The sequence below is a fragment of the Bactrocera neohumeralis genome, chromosome 4, assembly GCF_024586455.1.
Source record: "Bactrocera neohumeralis isolate Rockhampton chromosome 4, APGP_CSIRO_Bneo_wtdbg2-racon-allhic-juicebox.fasta_v2, whole genome shotgun sequence".
Classification (NCBI taxonomy): domain Eukaryota; kingdom Metazoa; phylum Arthropoda; class Insecta; order Diptera; family Tephritidae; genus Bactrocera; species Bactrocera neohumeralis.
Window position 1 is genome coordinate 55,278,770 of NC_065921.1, and position 14,660 is coordinate 55,293,429.

General features: G+C 36.2%; 1 protein-coding gene across 1 annotated transcript; it reads right to left on the bottom strand.

Annotated features, from left to right (window-relative positions):
* Positions 1 to 11,378: 11,378 nt before the first annotated feature.
* LOC126754584 (uncharacterized) lies at positions 11,379 to 12,700 on the bottom strand. Its single transcript, XM_050466688.1, has 2 exons — positions 12,639 to 12,700; positions 11,379 to 12,574 (listed from the first exon to the last, which is right to left on the bottom strand). Exon 2 carries the CDS (start codon positions 12,426 to 12,428, stop codon positions 11,463 to 11,465), a length of 966 nt encoding a protein of 321 aa, XP_050322645.1. The 5' UTR covers positions 12,429 to 12,574; positions 12,639 to 12,700; the 3' UTR covers positions 11,379 to 11,462.
* Between the last annotated feature and the right edge of the window lie 1,960 nt (positions 12,701 to 14,660).

Consider the following 14,660-nt stretch of genomic DNA (forward strand, 5'->3'; position numbering starts at 1 on the left):
ATGTTCGGTGACACCCGAACTTAGCCCTTCCTTACTTCTTTTTTTTTAAATATGCAATGATATTAATGAGGAGGATGGAGTCATGTATAGAAGTTCACGCAAGTGAGGAAAGTTCTCTGATCGCCATTCACTTGGGAATGACCAGAAACGATTATTTTACACATTGCTCAAGCAGCTCACTACTTCCGGTCTTTGACCAAGTATCCTCCGGGTAGCCTAAAAACATCCATTCGAAGGCGAGCTAAAGTGAGAAGGCAAAACATTCCATACAAGGGTTGTGCGCTGCGTTTGGGACCCGCCACGTAAAAAAACATCCCTAGTGAAGAGCTATAACCAGCCTCGGATGAGAGACCCCCCTTTTGATGACGACCATGGCAAACGAAATAAGAACTACGAATTGAGGGCATGCACCTGGAATGTCCGGTCCCTTAATTGGGAAGGTGCCGCTGCCCAGCTGGTTGATGTCCTCGCGAAAATAAAGGCTGACATCACCGCCGTCCAAGAAATGCGATGGACGGGACAAGGACAGAGACGAGTAGGTCCTTGTGACATTTACTACAGTGGCCATATAAAGGAGCGCAAGTTTGGTGTAGGATTCGTGGTGGGAGAGAGACTCCGTCGCCGAGTGCTATCATTCACTCCGGTGAATGAACGTCTAGCCACAATCCGCATCAAAGCGAGGTTCTTCAACATATCGCTGATCTGCGCCCACGCCCCGACGGAAGAGAAGGACGATGTGACCAAAGATGCCTTTTATGAGTGCTTGGAGCGCACTTATGAAGACTGCCCCCGCCACGATGTCAAAATCGTGATTGGCGACTTTAACGCCAGAGTGAGCAAAGAAGGTATCTTTGGCACTACGGTCGGTAAATTCAGCCTCCACGACGAAACATCCCCAAATGGGTTGAGGCTGATCGACTTCGCCGGGGCCCGAAATATGGTTATCTGTGGTACTAGATTCCAGCACAAGAACACATCAAGCTACCTAGATCTCTCCGGATCGAAAAGCCACCAACCAGATCGATCATGTTGTGATAAATGGTAGACACGTCTCCAGTGTTCTAGACGTGTGTACGTTCCGAGGTCCTAACATCGACTCGGACCACTATCTTGTTCCAGTCAAGATTCGCACCCGCCTCTGTGCAGCAAAAAGCGCACGTCAACAAACACTAGGAAGGTTCGACGTCGAGAAGCTGCAATCACAATAGACAGCCGAACGATTTTCTACCCGGCTTGCACTCCTGCTCTCTGAGAACACTCGTCAACAACTCGGTATAAGGGAACTGTGGGACGGCATTTCAAACTCCTGCTACCGAAATCATTAGTTTTCGGAAAGTGCAAAAGAACAGCTAATACGACGAGGAGTGCCGTGTCGCAGCGGAGAGAAAACAGGCTGCCTACCTCGCAACGTTACGATCGACCACACCACGTGCGGGATGGGATATATGCCGAGAGTTGAAAAGGGAAGCGAGATGCATTTGCAGACAGAAGAAGAAAGAGGCCGAAATGCGTGAGTACGAAGAGCTTGATAAGCTGGCCGACAGGGGTAATGCTCGAAAATTCTACGAAAAAATGCGGCGGCTTACGGAAGGTTTCAAGACCGGAGCGTACTCTTGTAGAACCACCAAAGCTGATCTAGTGACCGATGCCCAGAGCATACTTAAATTATGGAGGGAACACTTCTCCAGCCTGCTGAATGGCAGTGAACGCACAACACCAGGAGAAGGAGAACCCGATTCCCCAATCGATGACGATGGAGCAGACGTTCCATTACCCGACCATGAAGAAGTTCGAATAGCGATTGCCCGCCTGAAGAACAACAAAGCGGCAGGGGCCGACGGATTGCCGGCCGAGCTATTCAAACACGGCGGCGAAGAACTGATAAGGAGCATGCGTCAGTTTCTTCGAAAAATATGGTCGGACGAAAGCATGCCCAACGATTGGATTTTAAGTGTGCTCTGCCCAATCCATAAAAAAGGAGACCACACAATCTGCGCCAACTACCGTGGGATATGCTCCTCATCATCGCATATAAGGTTCTATCGAGCGTACTGTATGAAAGATTAAAGCCCACCGTCAACAAACTGATTGGACCTTATCAGCGTGGCTTCAGACCTGGAAAATCAACAACCGACCAGATATTCACCATGCGCCAAATCTTGGAAAAGACCCGTGAAGAAGAATCGACACACACCACCTCTTCGTCGATTTCAAAGCTGCTTTCGACAGCACGAAAAGGAGCTGCCTTTATGTCGCGATGTCTGAATTTGGTATCCCCGCAAAATTAATACGGCTGTGTAAACTGACGCTGTGCAACACGAAAAGCTCCGTCAGGATTGGGAAGGACCTCTCCGAGCCGTTCGATACCAAACGAGGTTTCAGACAAGGTGATTCCCTATCATGCGACTTCTTCAACCTGCTTCTGGAGAAAATAGTTCGAGCTGCAGAAATAAATAGAGAAGGTACCATCTTTTATAAGAGTGTACAGCTGCTGGCGTATGCCGATGATATTGATATCATCGGCCTCAGCACCCGCGCCGTTAGTTCTGCTTTCTCCAGGCTGGACAAGGAAGCAAAACGAAATATCTCCTGTCATCAAACAAACAGTCGTCGCACTCGCGACTTGGCTCTCACGTCACTGTTGACAGTCATAACTTTGAAGTTGTAGATTATTTCGTCTATTTAGGAACCAGCATTGGCACCACCAACAATGTCAGCCTGGAAATCCAACGCAGGATTGCTCTTGCCAACAGGTGCTACTTCGGACTGAGTGGGCAATTGAAAAGTAAAGTCCTAGCTGCAATTACAGTTTAAGGATTGCTCTTGCCAAATATATGAAGATTAGGCCAACTGTGTTTGATAGTCGGTATAATGGTACAACAGGGCGTGTACGTGACGTGCGCCGGCATTAGAGGTGAGCGCTGGAATTAATGGCAGAGAGGGAGAAATATCAAAATATACAAATGAAATAAAGACAAGTTTAGTATTGATAAACATAAATGCTTATGAAAATTGTAGTATTTACCTAAAAAAGAAATATCTATCTTAAAAATGTGGTTTTCTGGATTTTCGAATTTTGGTATTTTTCTGGTTTCATGTGCTGTAAGCGCACATAAGCTTAACAAACATAAACACAATGTAACATATACATTAGACTGTGCCAAATAAATAAAATTTTTTTTTCGGTCCCATATCAAAATTTCGTTGAGAGTCACGAAAAAAAATTTTTGTAAAAATTTGAGCCCTTTTTCTTCATTTTTCAGTTAGCGCTCGCAAAAATAAGAATTTTCGTCAAAAAATGTTTTTTTTTCATTCATTTTTTGGTTATAGATAATTTAAAATAGCAAATAAAAAAAACCCTTGGTATGGTTTTGTAGGAAATTAAATTCTCTACAAAAATGATCCTTTCTCGAATTTATAGAGTCAACACCGTTTTTTTTATTGCGCATTCAATTACAATTTGTTCTATGATTTTTATTTTCAATTATTGATAAACACTTATTAAACTTCTTTCCAACGAAAAAAACAAACTTAACCAATTTTTCTAGAAATGATTATGATCTAAACAAGTAGTTTTTATACTTTAATTGATTGTTATAGGGTACAGTAAAAGATAAAAATAATTTTATTAACAAATATAATGAAGACAAAAAGATTAATCATTTTACAATCTTTATTTATAAGTCTCGCGGACTTATAAATTATTTATGATGTAAAATTTATAAGATATATCTTTTTTGGACCGTTTCATACGTCAAAGGATTCTGGTATAGAGCTTGTAACTTGAAACCGCAGTTATACATATAACCCCGCCAGTGTACAACTGCAAAAATGACCTCATAGATGTCGTTAGTATAAGTATGTATGTATGTGTCACAGCTGATTAGATGAAACTGGCTGCATTAGCTGACTAGTTTATATTCTATAATTTGAGATCTGTGGAAATTTATTGTTATTTGTTTTGTAAAGATATATTACTTATGTCGGAAAATAGTTCAAAATATGTTTATCTTTTGGGTGCCGTTCATAATAATTTGCCATCACGCAAGCTGCCTAAAAATGGAGATGTTTTTAATTATTTCATGTTTAAGTACAAGATCTTAAAGAAAACAATTCGTGAATGTGCTGCCGAGGTTATAGAAGAAGTTCAAGAGATTTGGAGTGTTATGAACATAACACTTATAAAAAAACAACATGCTATCACAAAAATCGAAATGCTTTTTACAGAATGGAGAAATTTAGATAAAAGTCGATTTAAAAAACATTCTGAGTTTCATCTGTTGAAAATAAAACAAGAGAAAACGTTAATTTCGGCTGCACCGAAGCTAATATACCCTTCACAGGTTCGGAGATTATATTATTACCTTAAGCAGTAATATATGTCCAATTTCGTGAAGATACCACGTCAAATGCGAAAGTTTTCCACACAAGCCCTTGATTCCGATCGTTCAGTTTGTATAGCAGCTATATGCTATAGTTAACCGATCTGAACAATTTCTCCGGAGATTACGTTGTTGCCTTAGAAAATAACATTTACCAAATTTCGTGAATATATCTTGTCATATGTGAAAGTTTTCCATACAAGCATTTGATTCCGATCGTTCAGTTTGTATGGCAGCTATATGTTATAGTGGACCGATATCGGCCGTTCCGACAAATGAGCAGCTTCTTGAAATGACGTTTGCAAAATTTCAAAACGATATCTTAAAAACTGAGAGACTAGTTCGTATATATACAGACAGACGGACAGACGGACAGAAGGACAGACAGACAGACGGACATGGCTAAATCGAATCAGCTCGACATACTGATCATTTATATATATACTTTATAGGGTCTCCGACGATTCCTTATGGGTGTTACAAACTTCGTGACAAACTTAATATACCCTGTTCAGGGTATAAAAAGATATATGTGATAACTCCTGTCCTGAAGAACTTTGTTATTAAAAAAAGTAAAGGCCGGTTAACACCTCTACCAGATGACGTAGAAGATAAGAAATTTCCTCTTGGACCAATAGAAAATGATACTTATGAACATGGTAATTATTATAAACTTCGTATTTGCTGAAAAGACATTAAAATCTAATTTTTCTGAAGTATTATTATTTAAATATCTAATCACAATGATTTTTTTTCAGTCTTAAGTCAAGCTTTATCTGATACATCTGTTTCTTTTGGAGAATTGACAATAGCTCATCATTTCTTTACTTAATGTAAGCTTTTTAAGATATTTTGTTTGTGGTAACTATCTATTTCTAAACATACCAATGATTTTTCATAAAATCGAAGATTTGTGGAATTCTGACTCTAAACATGAATTTTACTAAGCTTTGACACAATAATAAGGACAAAAGCAAAAAAGATAAAATTAGCATTCATTATTTCAAAAAATAAAAAGATATTAACTTTTTAAGAGTGTTCACATTTATTAAAGTATAAAAACTACTTGTTTAGATCATAATCATTTCTAGAAAAATTGGTTAAGTTTGTTTTTTTCGTTGGAAAGAAGTTTAATAAGTGTTTATCAATAATTGAAAATAAAAATCATAGAACAAATTGTAATTGAATGCGCAATAAAAAAAACGGTGTTGACTCTATAAATTCGAGAAAGGATCATTTTTGTAGAGAATTTAATTTCCTACAAAACCATACCAAGGGTTTTTTTTATTTGGCATTTTAAATTATCTATAACCAAAAAATGAATGAAAAAAAACATTTTTTGACGAAAATTCTTATTTTTGCGAGCGCTAACTGAAAAATGAAGATAAAGGGCTCAAATTTTTACACAATTTTTTTTTCGTGCCTCTCAACAAAATTTTGATATGGGACCGAAAAAAAAATATTTAATTTATTTGGCACAGTCTAATATACATATAAACTCACCTTGCTAAACCTAAGCAGTTAAATTGAAAACTGACACACATATATATCTGAGTAAGGTGGCGTGTGTAGTGTATTTTGCAGAAATATATGTACATATATTTTATAGGCAAGTGAATTGAACACAGTGCATTGCAATTACTGGCCGATATTGGACTTTTACGTATATTTCCTACACGAACACACACACACGCAGTTATGCTAATATTAACGCCCAAATGGTTGTCATAAATGTACACATACATATTTAACTCCATGTAGTTTCCTTATTTATTTTACAAAATTGGCAAGATAGCCAAAGTTAGTGCTTACTTACATTGGAATTTTGCTCTCTTGCAAACCTGCTGCTGACTACTCGTGCTGAATTTTAAATTTTGTCTGTAACACCAGAGGTTTTATTTTTTTAATTTATGGTTTAAACTGGTTTGGCAACGAAATATTTGCAAACAAATCGGTTGTTTTGAGGCTTGCACTTGTTTATTTTATGTTTTGTTTTGCAGGTAATAAAATAATAAAAAGACCAAGAAGTTGAACTAGATACTGAAATCAGCATTTACAGACTGATTGAGTGGTTAAAATTTCTCTGAACAAAGGGCAATGTCTACATGAGTGAGCGATTTGTGTGTAGAGAAGTGGGTTGGTGATCTATCGTTAAGAACTACGAGATTTCTTGCTAGTATAACGTCTTCTATTATTTGACCTCTTACGTTAGAGGAAGTGGATCCCCATAGTGGACTCCAAACATTGAAATCTCCGATGATTATGGTGGATGGAGAAAAATATAAATACAGAAGCGTCGAATATAAAAACAATGATACGCTCCGCTGCTCATCTAGCCATTCCTCAAACAAACACAAGAAAATTTACCACCAAACTCCCGTATTGGTTTTGATAGAATCGGAGCCCATACAGTACCACAAGAACTACAAAAATGGAAACAAAATGTATAATTTTATAAAGTCATTTCGTTCAAATCGTAAATTTTCAGTAAGTGTTAGCAACCTCAACTCAAATATTTTCCCCCTTCATAACGGCATACCACAAGGATCTCTTCTCTTAGCAACGTTATTTATTATAGCCTTTAATCAACTCTGCAACTTAATAGCCTCAAACCACAACGTTGACCACCTTATCTACGCTGACGATGTATTAATATTCTCGGCTCCAAAAAACTTAAACGAAGTCAAAATCAATTTTACTAATATTCTGACCGACATAATAGAATGGTCTAAAGCGACAGAAACCAAAGTTTCTGCAAGCAAAAGTTCAACATTTCACATGCGCAGAAATTGCACCTTTTCCTTGAAAATACTCAAATTCCACATTCTAACATCTTAAGAATACTTGGTTTATTATTTGATAAAAAGCTAACATTTAAGGAACATTGTAAATATGTTAGATTAAGCTTACTCAATAGATTGAACATTATTAAGTTTCTTTCATCAAAACACTGTCACATACACATCTTAACACTTGTAAATATCACAAAAGCACTGATGTTGTCAAAAATAGATTTTGGACTCGCAATTTATGGACATTGTGCAAAAAAGCACCTCACTCTCATTGAAACCCCTCATCACATGGCGGCAAGAAGAATCATTCGCGCATTCCCCACCTCATATATCATATGTACAGATATCAAATCGACAATTAACGCTATTTTAAATGAGACTAACTCAGTGCTGATCAACAATATAAAAGAAATGCTGTATCAACACAAAAACAGAATTAAGATCATATGGATCCCTGGGCATACTGGTATTAGAGGAAACCAACTTGCAGATGACCGTGCAAAAGAGGCTGGAAAAGAACCACTACTATTATTCGAACACTTTACATTGAAAGACATTCGCAACATGGTAAAAAAAAGTACTTGACGAGTCAGCATCGAGAGATTGGTCAAATTTCCAACACCATTACAAGGAACATAATATCTCTGGTACCAAGCCAAACTACCCAACTGATTGCTTTTTCGAAGATATAAAAACGTTTGTTCGCCTGAGAATAGGCCACACCTTCAAAACTCACAGTCATCTTTTAAACAAAACGGCTACACCAAGCTGTTCATATTTGTAATCAGCCAAATATATCAGTAAATCACATCCTAAATGAATGCACCGCTTTAAATACATCTAGGACAACTACTATTGGTACAACAAAACCATCAAATCTTTTAAAGACACCAAATACTGACAACATCAGGGCAATCAACAATTTTCTAAAAATATGTAAGATATCTAACTTAATTTAATTGTAACTATACCAATGTTAGATACTTATAGACACATATAATATTGTAATATAAGAGCCGAAGGCCTCAGCAGCCAGCGCTTTAACTTAGTGAATTAATTATTTATAATTAGCTCTTTTGTAATTAAATAAATAAATAAATAAAATTTCTTTGAACCCCTCATCCAACTTTGGTTGATAGTATTCTGTTGGTCTGAAGTTAAATGTATAGTATTAAGTAGCGGCTTTTGAAGATAGATACTCCGTATTGATTAAAAATTTAGTTATACATCTTTCGAACCAGCTGTGGCTCATTACAAACCGAACGCATAGTTTCAATCTTATTTTATTGTTTCCTAGTGTCAGCTTTTCGCTGAAACTGCACGTAAAAATTGGAACTGTCCTGCTGGAGCGTATGCTTGGTTCTACCATAAGTTCTGTTACAAGTTCAGGGTGTTACAAAGGCACAATGTTAATACATTTAATTTTATTTAATAACGTGGATATTAACTGAATGTTGAAAACGTTTTTATTACAAACGGTGACCTTTTTACTTTCACGCAGGTCCTCAGATTCTGCGGCACGCACTGCTTCTATTGGTGTTGCCGACGCTTCTTGAACCGAGGGCTTTTAGGCTTCGCACAGAATTGATTTAATGTTTTTTCCCATATAATATGGTTTCTTGATTATAGCTACCACATACATATATGAGAAAGAAGCTGTATTTGACTTTGTCAGTTATTGAGGTTTTATGAACTTTCTTTTAGCATTACTTTCGATATTGGAAGATGGTGCATTCAAGAGTTGCTCAAAGATTCTAATTGCTTTTTACTGATTCGTGGATAAGTCAATTATAAATATTAGGTTGGAAAATATCTCCCTTCCGCTTTTTGACTTTTGAATTTCGTCTTGCATGTACCTTCATTATACTTCGCCCTAAGTAATTCCACTACACATTTGGAGTCGTACGTTATGACTGTCCACCTAAGTTGCAAGCGTCTTTGACTAACTACGGATGCAGTATAAGTCCCATTTATTGTATTCACAGTTTATGGGAAATTTCATATGTGGCAACTTTGCCCGATATTTGACATTTAAACTGTGAACGCACAATTAGTGTTTTTGTTTCCTGGTAAAGTGGCAACTTTGATCAGCTGACTATTCGCGTTTAGAAAAAATGGAAAGCAACACAGAAATACAGAAGGTAAACGCAATTCGCAATATTTTTAAATATAAATATGAAAATATTCTGCCTATAATTGTTCTATTGCAGGTTGTACATAAGCGTGTTCGAAAGGCTCCCTACAGAAAATGGACCGACAACGAAAATGAAAGTTTAATCAACTTTTTGAGGGACAATAGGCCACTAGAGAAACCAACGGCCCAACATTATTATAAAAGATTTTTAAACCAAACTGGCAACTTTTGGACTCTGGTGCGTTGGGTACACCAAGGCCAAGTCCTGGCAAAATACAACGGGAAGTGGCACCATGGATAATTGTGACACTACCAAGAAGGTTCTACACATCATAAATTTTTAAAATCGGTGATTTTTAAGAGCTTGATAACTTTTTATAAAATTTGCAAAATCTCATCGGTTCTTTATTTGAAACGTTGATTGGTTCATGACATTTACTTTTTGAAGATAATTTCATTTAAATGTTGACCGCGGCTGCGTCTTAGGTGGTCCATTCGGAAAGTCCAATTTTGGGCAACTTTTTCGAGCATTTCGGCCGGAATAGCCCGAATTTCTTCGGAAATGTTGTCTTCCAAAGCTGGAATAGTTGCTGGCTTATTTTGTAGACTTTAGACTTGACGTAGCCCCACAAAAAATTGTCTAAAGGCGTTAAATCGCATGATCTTGGTGGCCAACTGCCCATGCATCCCGAAAAATGCACTGTTTGGTGTGGTTTGTACGCTGGTGGAATCATTGGACCGTATTTTTTCAAAGATGCTGTTGGACGCAACGTTACGGTGAATGGCGATCGCTATCGTTCGATGCTAACAAACTTTTTGTTGCCAAAAATGGAAGAACTGAACTTGGTTGACATGTGGTTTCAACAAGATGGCGCTACATGCGATTCTATGGCCATTTTGAGGGAAAACTTCGGAGAACAATTCATCTCAAGAAATGGACCCGTAAGTTGGCCACCAAGATCATGCGATTTAACGCCTTTAGACTATTTTTTGTGGGGCTACGTCAAGTCTAAAGTCTACAGAAATAAGCCAGCAACTATTCCAGCTTTGGAAGACAACATTTCCGAAGAAATTCGGGCTATTCCGGCCGAAATGCTCTAAAAAGTTGCCCAAAATTGGACTTTCCGAATGGACCACCTAAGACGCAGCCGCGGTCAACATTTAAATGAAATTATCTTCAAAAAGTAAATGTCATGAACCAATCTAACGTTTCAAATAAAGAACCGATGAGATTTTGCAAATTTTATGCGTTTTTTTAAAAAAAAAGTTATCAAGCTCTTAAAAAATCACCCGATATATATCCTACAAATACACTTAATTTTTAGACGCGATTGTAAGGATGTGTCCCCGGTACGATGACTTAGAAGACATTTTTGGCTATAGGGAGCTCACTTCAAACTGCCTTGTATTGGATACCGAGGACATTGCATGTACTGGTTCACCAGAAGTTGCCACGTCCTCTGATATAATCGTCGAGGAAATCGTGGCATTACCCGAGCCTCTGGTCACCCCTTCTACGTCAAAGGCTGTCCGAAAGGGTATATATTCGCGTACAGCCCTATCAGACGTTCTCGATGTACACTCCAGCTTATTGGATGCAAAAAAGACAGAATCGAGAAGGAATTTAAGATGAGGGAAAATGAATTAATGCTAAAAGAGCAACAATTGTTGTTTGATAAAGAAAAATTTGAAAAAGAGTTGGTAGAAAAAAAAGCTGACAGGGAAATTCAAGTTATGGAAATTCAAATGAGGGAGAGAATAACTATGAAAGAATTGGAAATGAAAGAAAGAATTGAAATGGAAAAAATGAAAATAATGCAATAAAAATGTCGCAGGCCTAAGTATTTTCTTCCATATAGAAAATAAAACGCGTTACATGAAAAAAACATGTATAACACCTTCATTAGAAAAATATTAAACATCTTTTATTTCAATAAAATTTAATAGGCTATTGAACTGCATACCAAAAAGGCTAAAAATGTCGACTAAAAAGTTGAATATTTCGATGAAAATTTGTAAAGTTTAGATTTCTATACGAAACTAATTCAATTTAAATAACTGAAGCCTGTGTTGATAAAAACCTCTTTTGCAAACGAATAGCAATGGAGGAATTAAAAATTAAAAAATAAAACTATACATATATACTACATAAAATTAAATAATTATATCTTTATTGTTTACAAAATGTGATAGAGCTTTTCTTAGGTCGTCGTGTTCATAAATTTCTTGTGGGAAGTCTGTTTCTTCTTGGCTTTCTAAACTAGGATTTTCGTCTAAGTTAAATTGTAGCAGCATGTTGTGAAGGATACAACATGCCAAAATCCATCTACAACAATTTTTATAATTAGTTTCGTTCGTTAATCGGAACCGTAGTTCTTTTAAACTGCAAAATTTTTCTTTTAATTTCCCAAAACAATTTTCTACACGTACTCTATATTTAGAGAAATATTGATTGAATGCATCTCTCATTTCTTTTGACTGCTCAGTACTGTTTTGTCGAAAAGGTGTAATAAGATGTTGGCTTAGCGGATATGCCGAATCGCCAGCAATCCATTCCCGATGACAGAAATAATTTTGTGGGTTTTTACCTATTGCAGATTCGGCAAAAATTTTAGCATCATGAACGCTTCCTCGGTATCCTATTGTCGCTTGTCTAATTCTTAGTGAATAGTCACATACTACTTGCATTTTTATGGCATACTGTTTTTTGCGAGAGAAGTATAGTTCGTGGTCTTTTGAAGGCGACTCTGCTAATCTGATTTCAGTACCGTCAACATAGCCAATACATCCTGGAAGCTCTTTCATTGTTTTTGTGACAATCTTTCGCCTTTCTTCTCTAGATGGCCAACATAAAAATGTAGATTTTAAATTAATCAATGCGGTAATAACCCGCTCTGTCACTTTGGTAACTGTTCCGCCATCGCCTAATCCGAACAATGTTGCAATCTTTCTAATAGAGGCACTCTCTCCACTTGATCCCAGACGAAAAAGTGTTATCTTTAGTTGAAGATCGATTGGTAATTGTGGAACAAAATTTTTGTTTTGGAAAACAGGGTCTTGCTTGATTAAGGATAATATATAGTTGAACTCAAAGAATTCTATGCGCAACATTTGTCGCATGCGGCCACTATCAAATCTGGGAAGAACATTATTGACCCATTGCGAAGACTTTGGTATACCCAAATGGGTACTTCTCCGATTAGCTATAATAAGCGCTGCATCAATGGCAAATTTTATTAGGATATCGTCATCCTCTTCGTCACTGCCTTTAACAAAATTGTAAAAAATAACTTCGGTAGGTAATTTTATGTAATAAGTATATATACATACTAGAATCATTAGCGGTTATGTCCAGTATACATTTGTAGCTGAGTGCGTTCAATATATTTTTCTTTCCATTTAAATGAGACATTTTTATTCAAGAATTAAAAATTAATTTGCTATAAAAATATTGCGAATTGCGTTTACCTTCTGTATTTCTGTGTTGCTTTCCATTTTTTCTAAATGCGAATAGTCAGCTGATCAAAGTTGCCACTTTACCAGGAAACAAAAACACGAAGTAAAGTAGAGTAATTTTGCTTAAGACTGTTATTTCGAACTTGTATAGGAAACAACAACAAACAAAGTTACCACGTGGTAAAATGTTTTGAAGTTAACAGATGGCAAAATTAACACATCAGATAATATAGAACTGTGAACACCCTAATTGAGTTAACCTCATAATTAGTCAGTTTATCATAGATTTGTAGCGTTTCACGAATTAAAGTCCAATTTCAGCGTTTGAGGGCTTTTTGAAGACACTGAAATGAAAGTTGTTTGTTTAAAGCTTTCAGAAGGTTTTTTTTTCTGCAAATTTAAATTCAATTTGTGTGACCTTTAAGAGCCCACCATGCATTTTATTCAAAGGAAAAGTAACGCACAAATACAGTCTATAAATAAATTATGTAATTACACAATTTTTATATTTGCTTATTCACCAATAATTGAAAATAACTGATCATTTTATGATTTTAAATTACTTCTGCATGTTAGAAATATTTTTTGTCCGCAACCAGAAATTCAGGTGCTGGTGTCTAAAATTATGAAGCGAAACACTAATAAATACATTTTAACGATATTCAGCATAAAACAGGATGATAAAATAAAATTTAAAAAATGTTTTCACACATATGAATAGAATTGAATGCAATTGTGAAATTCTAAACGCCTTTCAGAGTATAAAGATATTAAGAGCTGAAATATTTATGTTTATTTTTATTTCGAAGATATTTTGAGCTTAAATTTAATAAATTTTGCAAATTATTTTGTAATTTTTACTGTGTTGTGTAAATATACTATATATTTTTCGAAGTACTTTGCATATTATACATTTTCAGGCGCACTACTGCACGTTTTCCTTTCACCTGTTTATTTTCTCCTAAATATTTACGCATTCAAAAACCAAAAACACACAAACTCTCCAGCACGGTTCTATTACCCTGCACACACACGCATACATGTACGAACACGCAGATTCAGCATCCATTCAAATTATGCTTTTATACAGTTGAAGATGCTTACTTTCCCAATATTGCTTGAATAAACTGGCAATTGAATGGAATTAAAGAAGTATGCTTGGGCGTGTGCGCAGTCTGCTCGTGTTTGTGTGAATATCGAATTTAAATAGCGCAAAATATGTGCAGCTATCTCAGCATAATATGTGTTTGCGAATGCCTGGCGCTACCGCATAATAATATGTATGTACATGCTGCTGTGCGCGCAGAAATTCAGACAAAAGCATAACTTTCGTTTCGTGCGCATTGGCAAAAAACGTACGCCTTGGAGCAAAGATGTGCAACAATTTTTCAATTTCAATATTCAAATGGATAAATACGATGCAAATAAATAAAACTGACACCTGTGGATGAGTGGCAGTCATAGAGTGGAGTGCTTTGAGAAATCGAGCAATCATGAACTGCGTCAGTGTGTGTGTCCAGCGCAAACAATGTGTGCAAGTTGTACATGACGGCAATCATATTGATATTGATGGAATGTTTTCGAAAATATTGTGAGCTCAAGCGCAATTTTACAATTTCATACAACAACAATGTAATAGCGTACGACCTGTAAGAGCTTTCAGCAAAGTTAAAATATATTATACACAAATTTCAGTAGTTTCGTCAATTTCTGTCCATTGCTTGATTTGCATAAATTTTTACTACATAAATATTCGTTTTAGTTGTAGATGAAAACTATTTAGAGTTATTTATACTTACAGAATTATTTCTTCCTTATACTTTAAAGTTAAATAGTTTTAGAATGTAATTTATTTATTATAAATTAATTAAATGATTTGTATGGCAGCTATGCTAT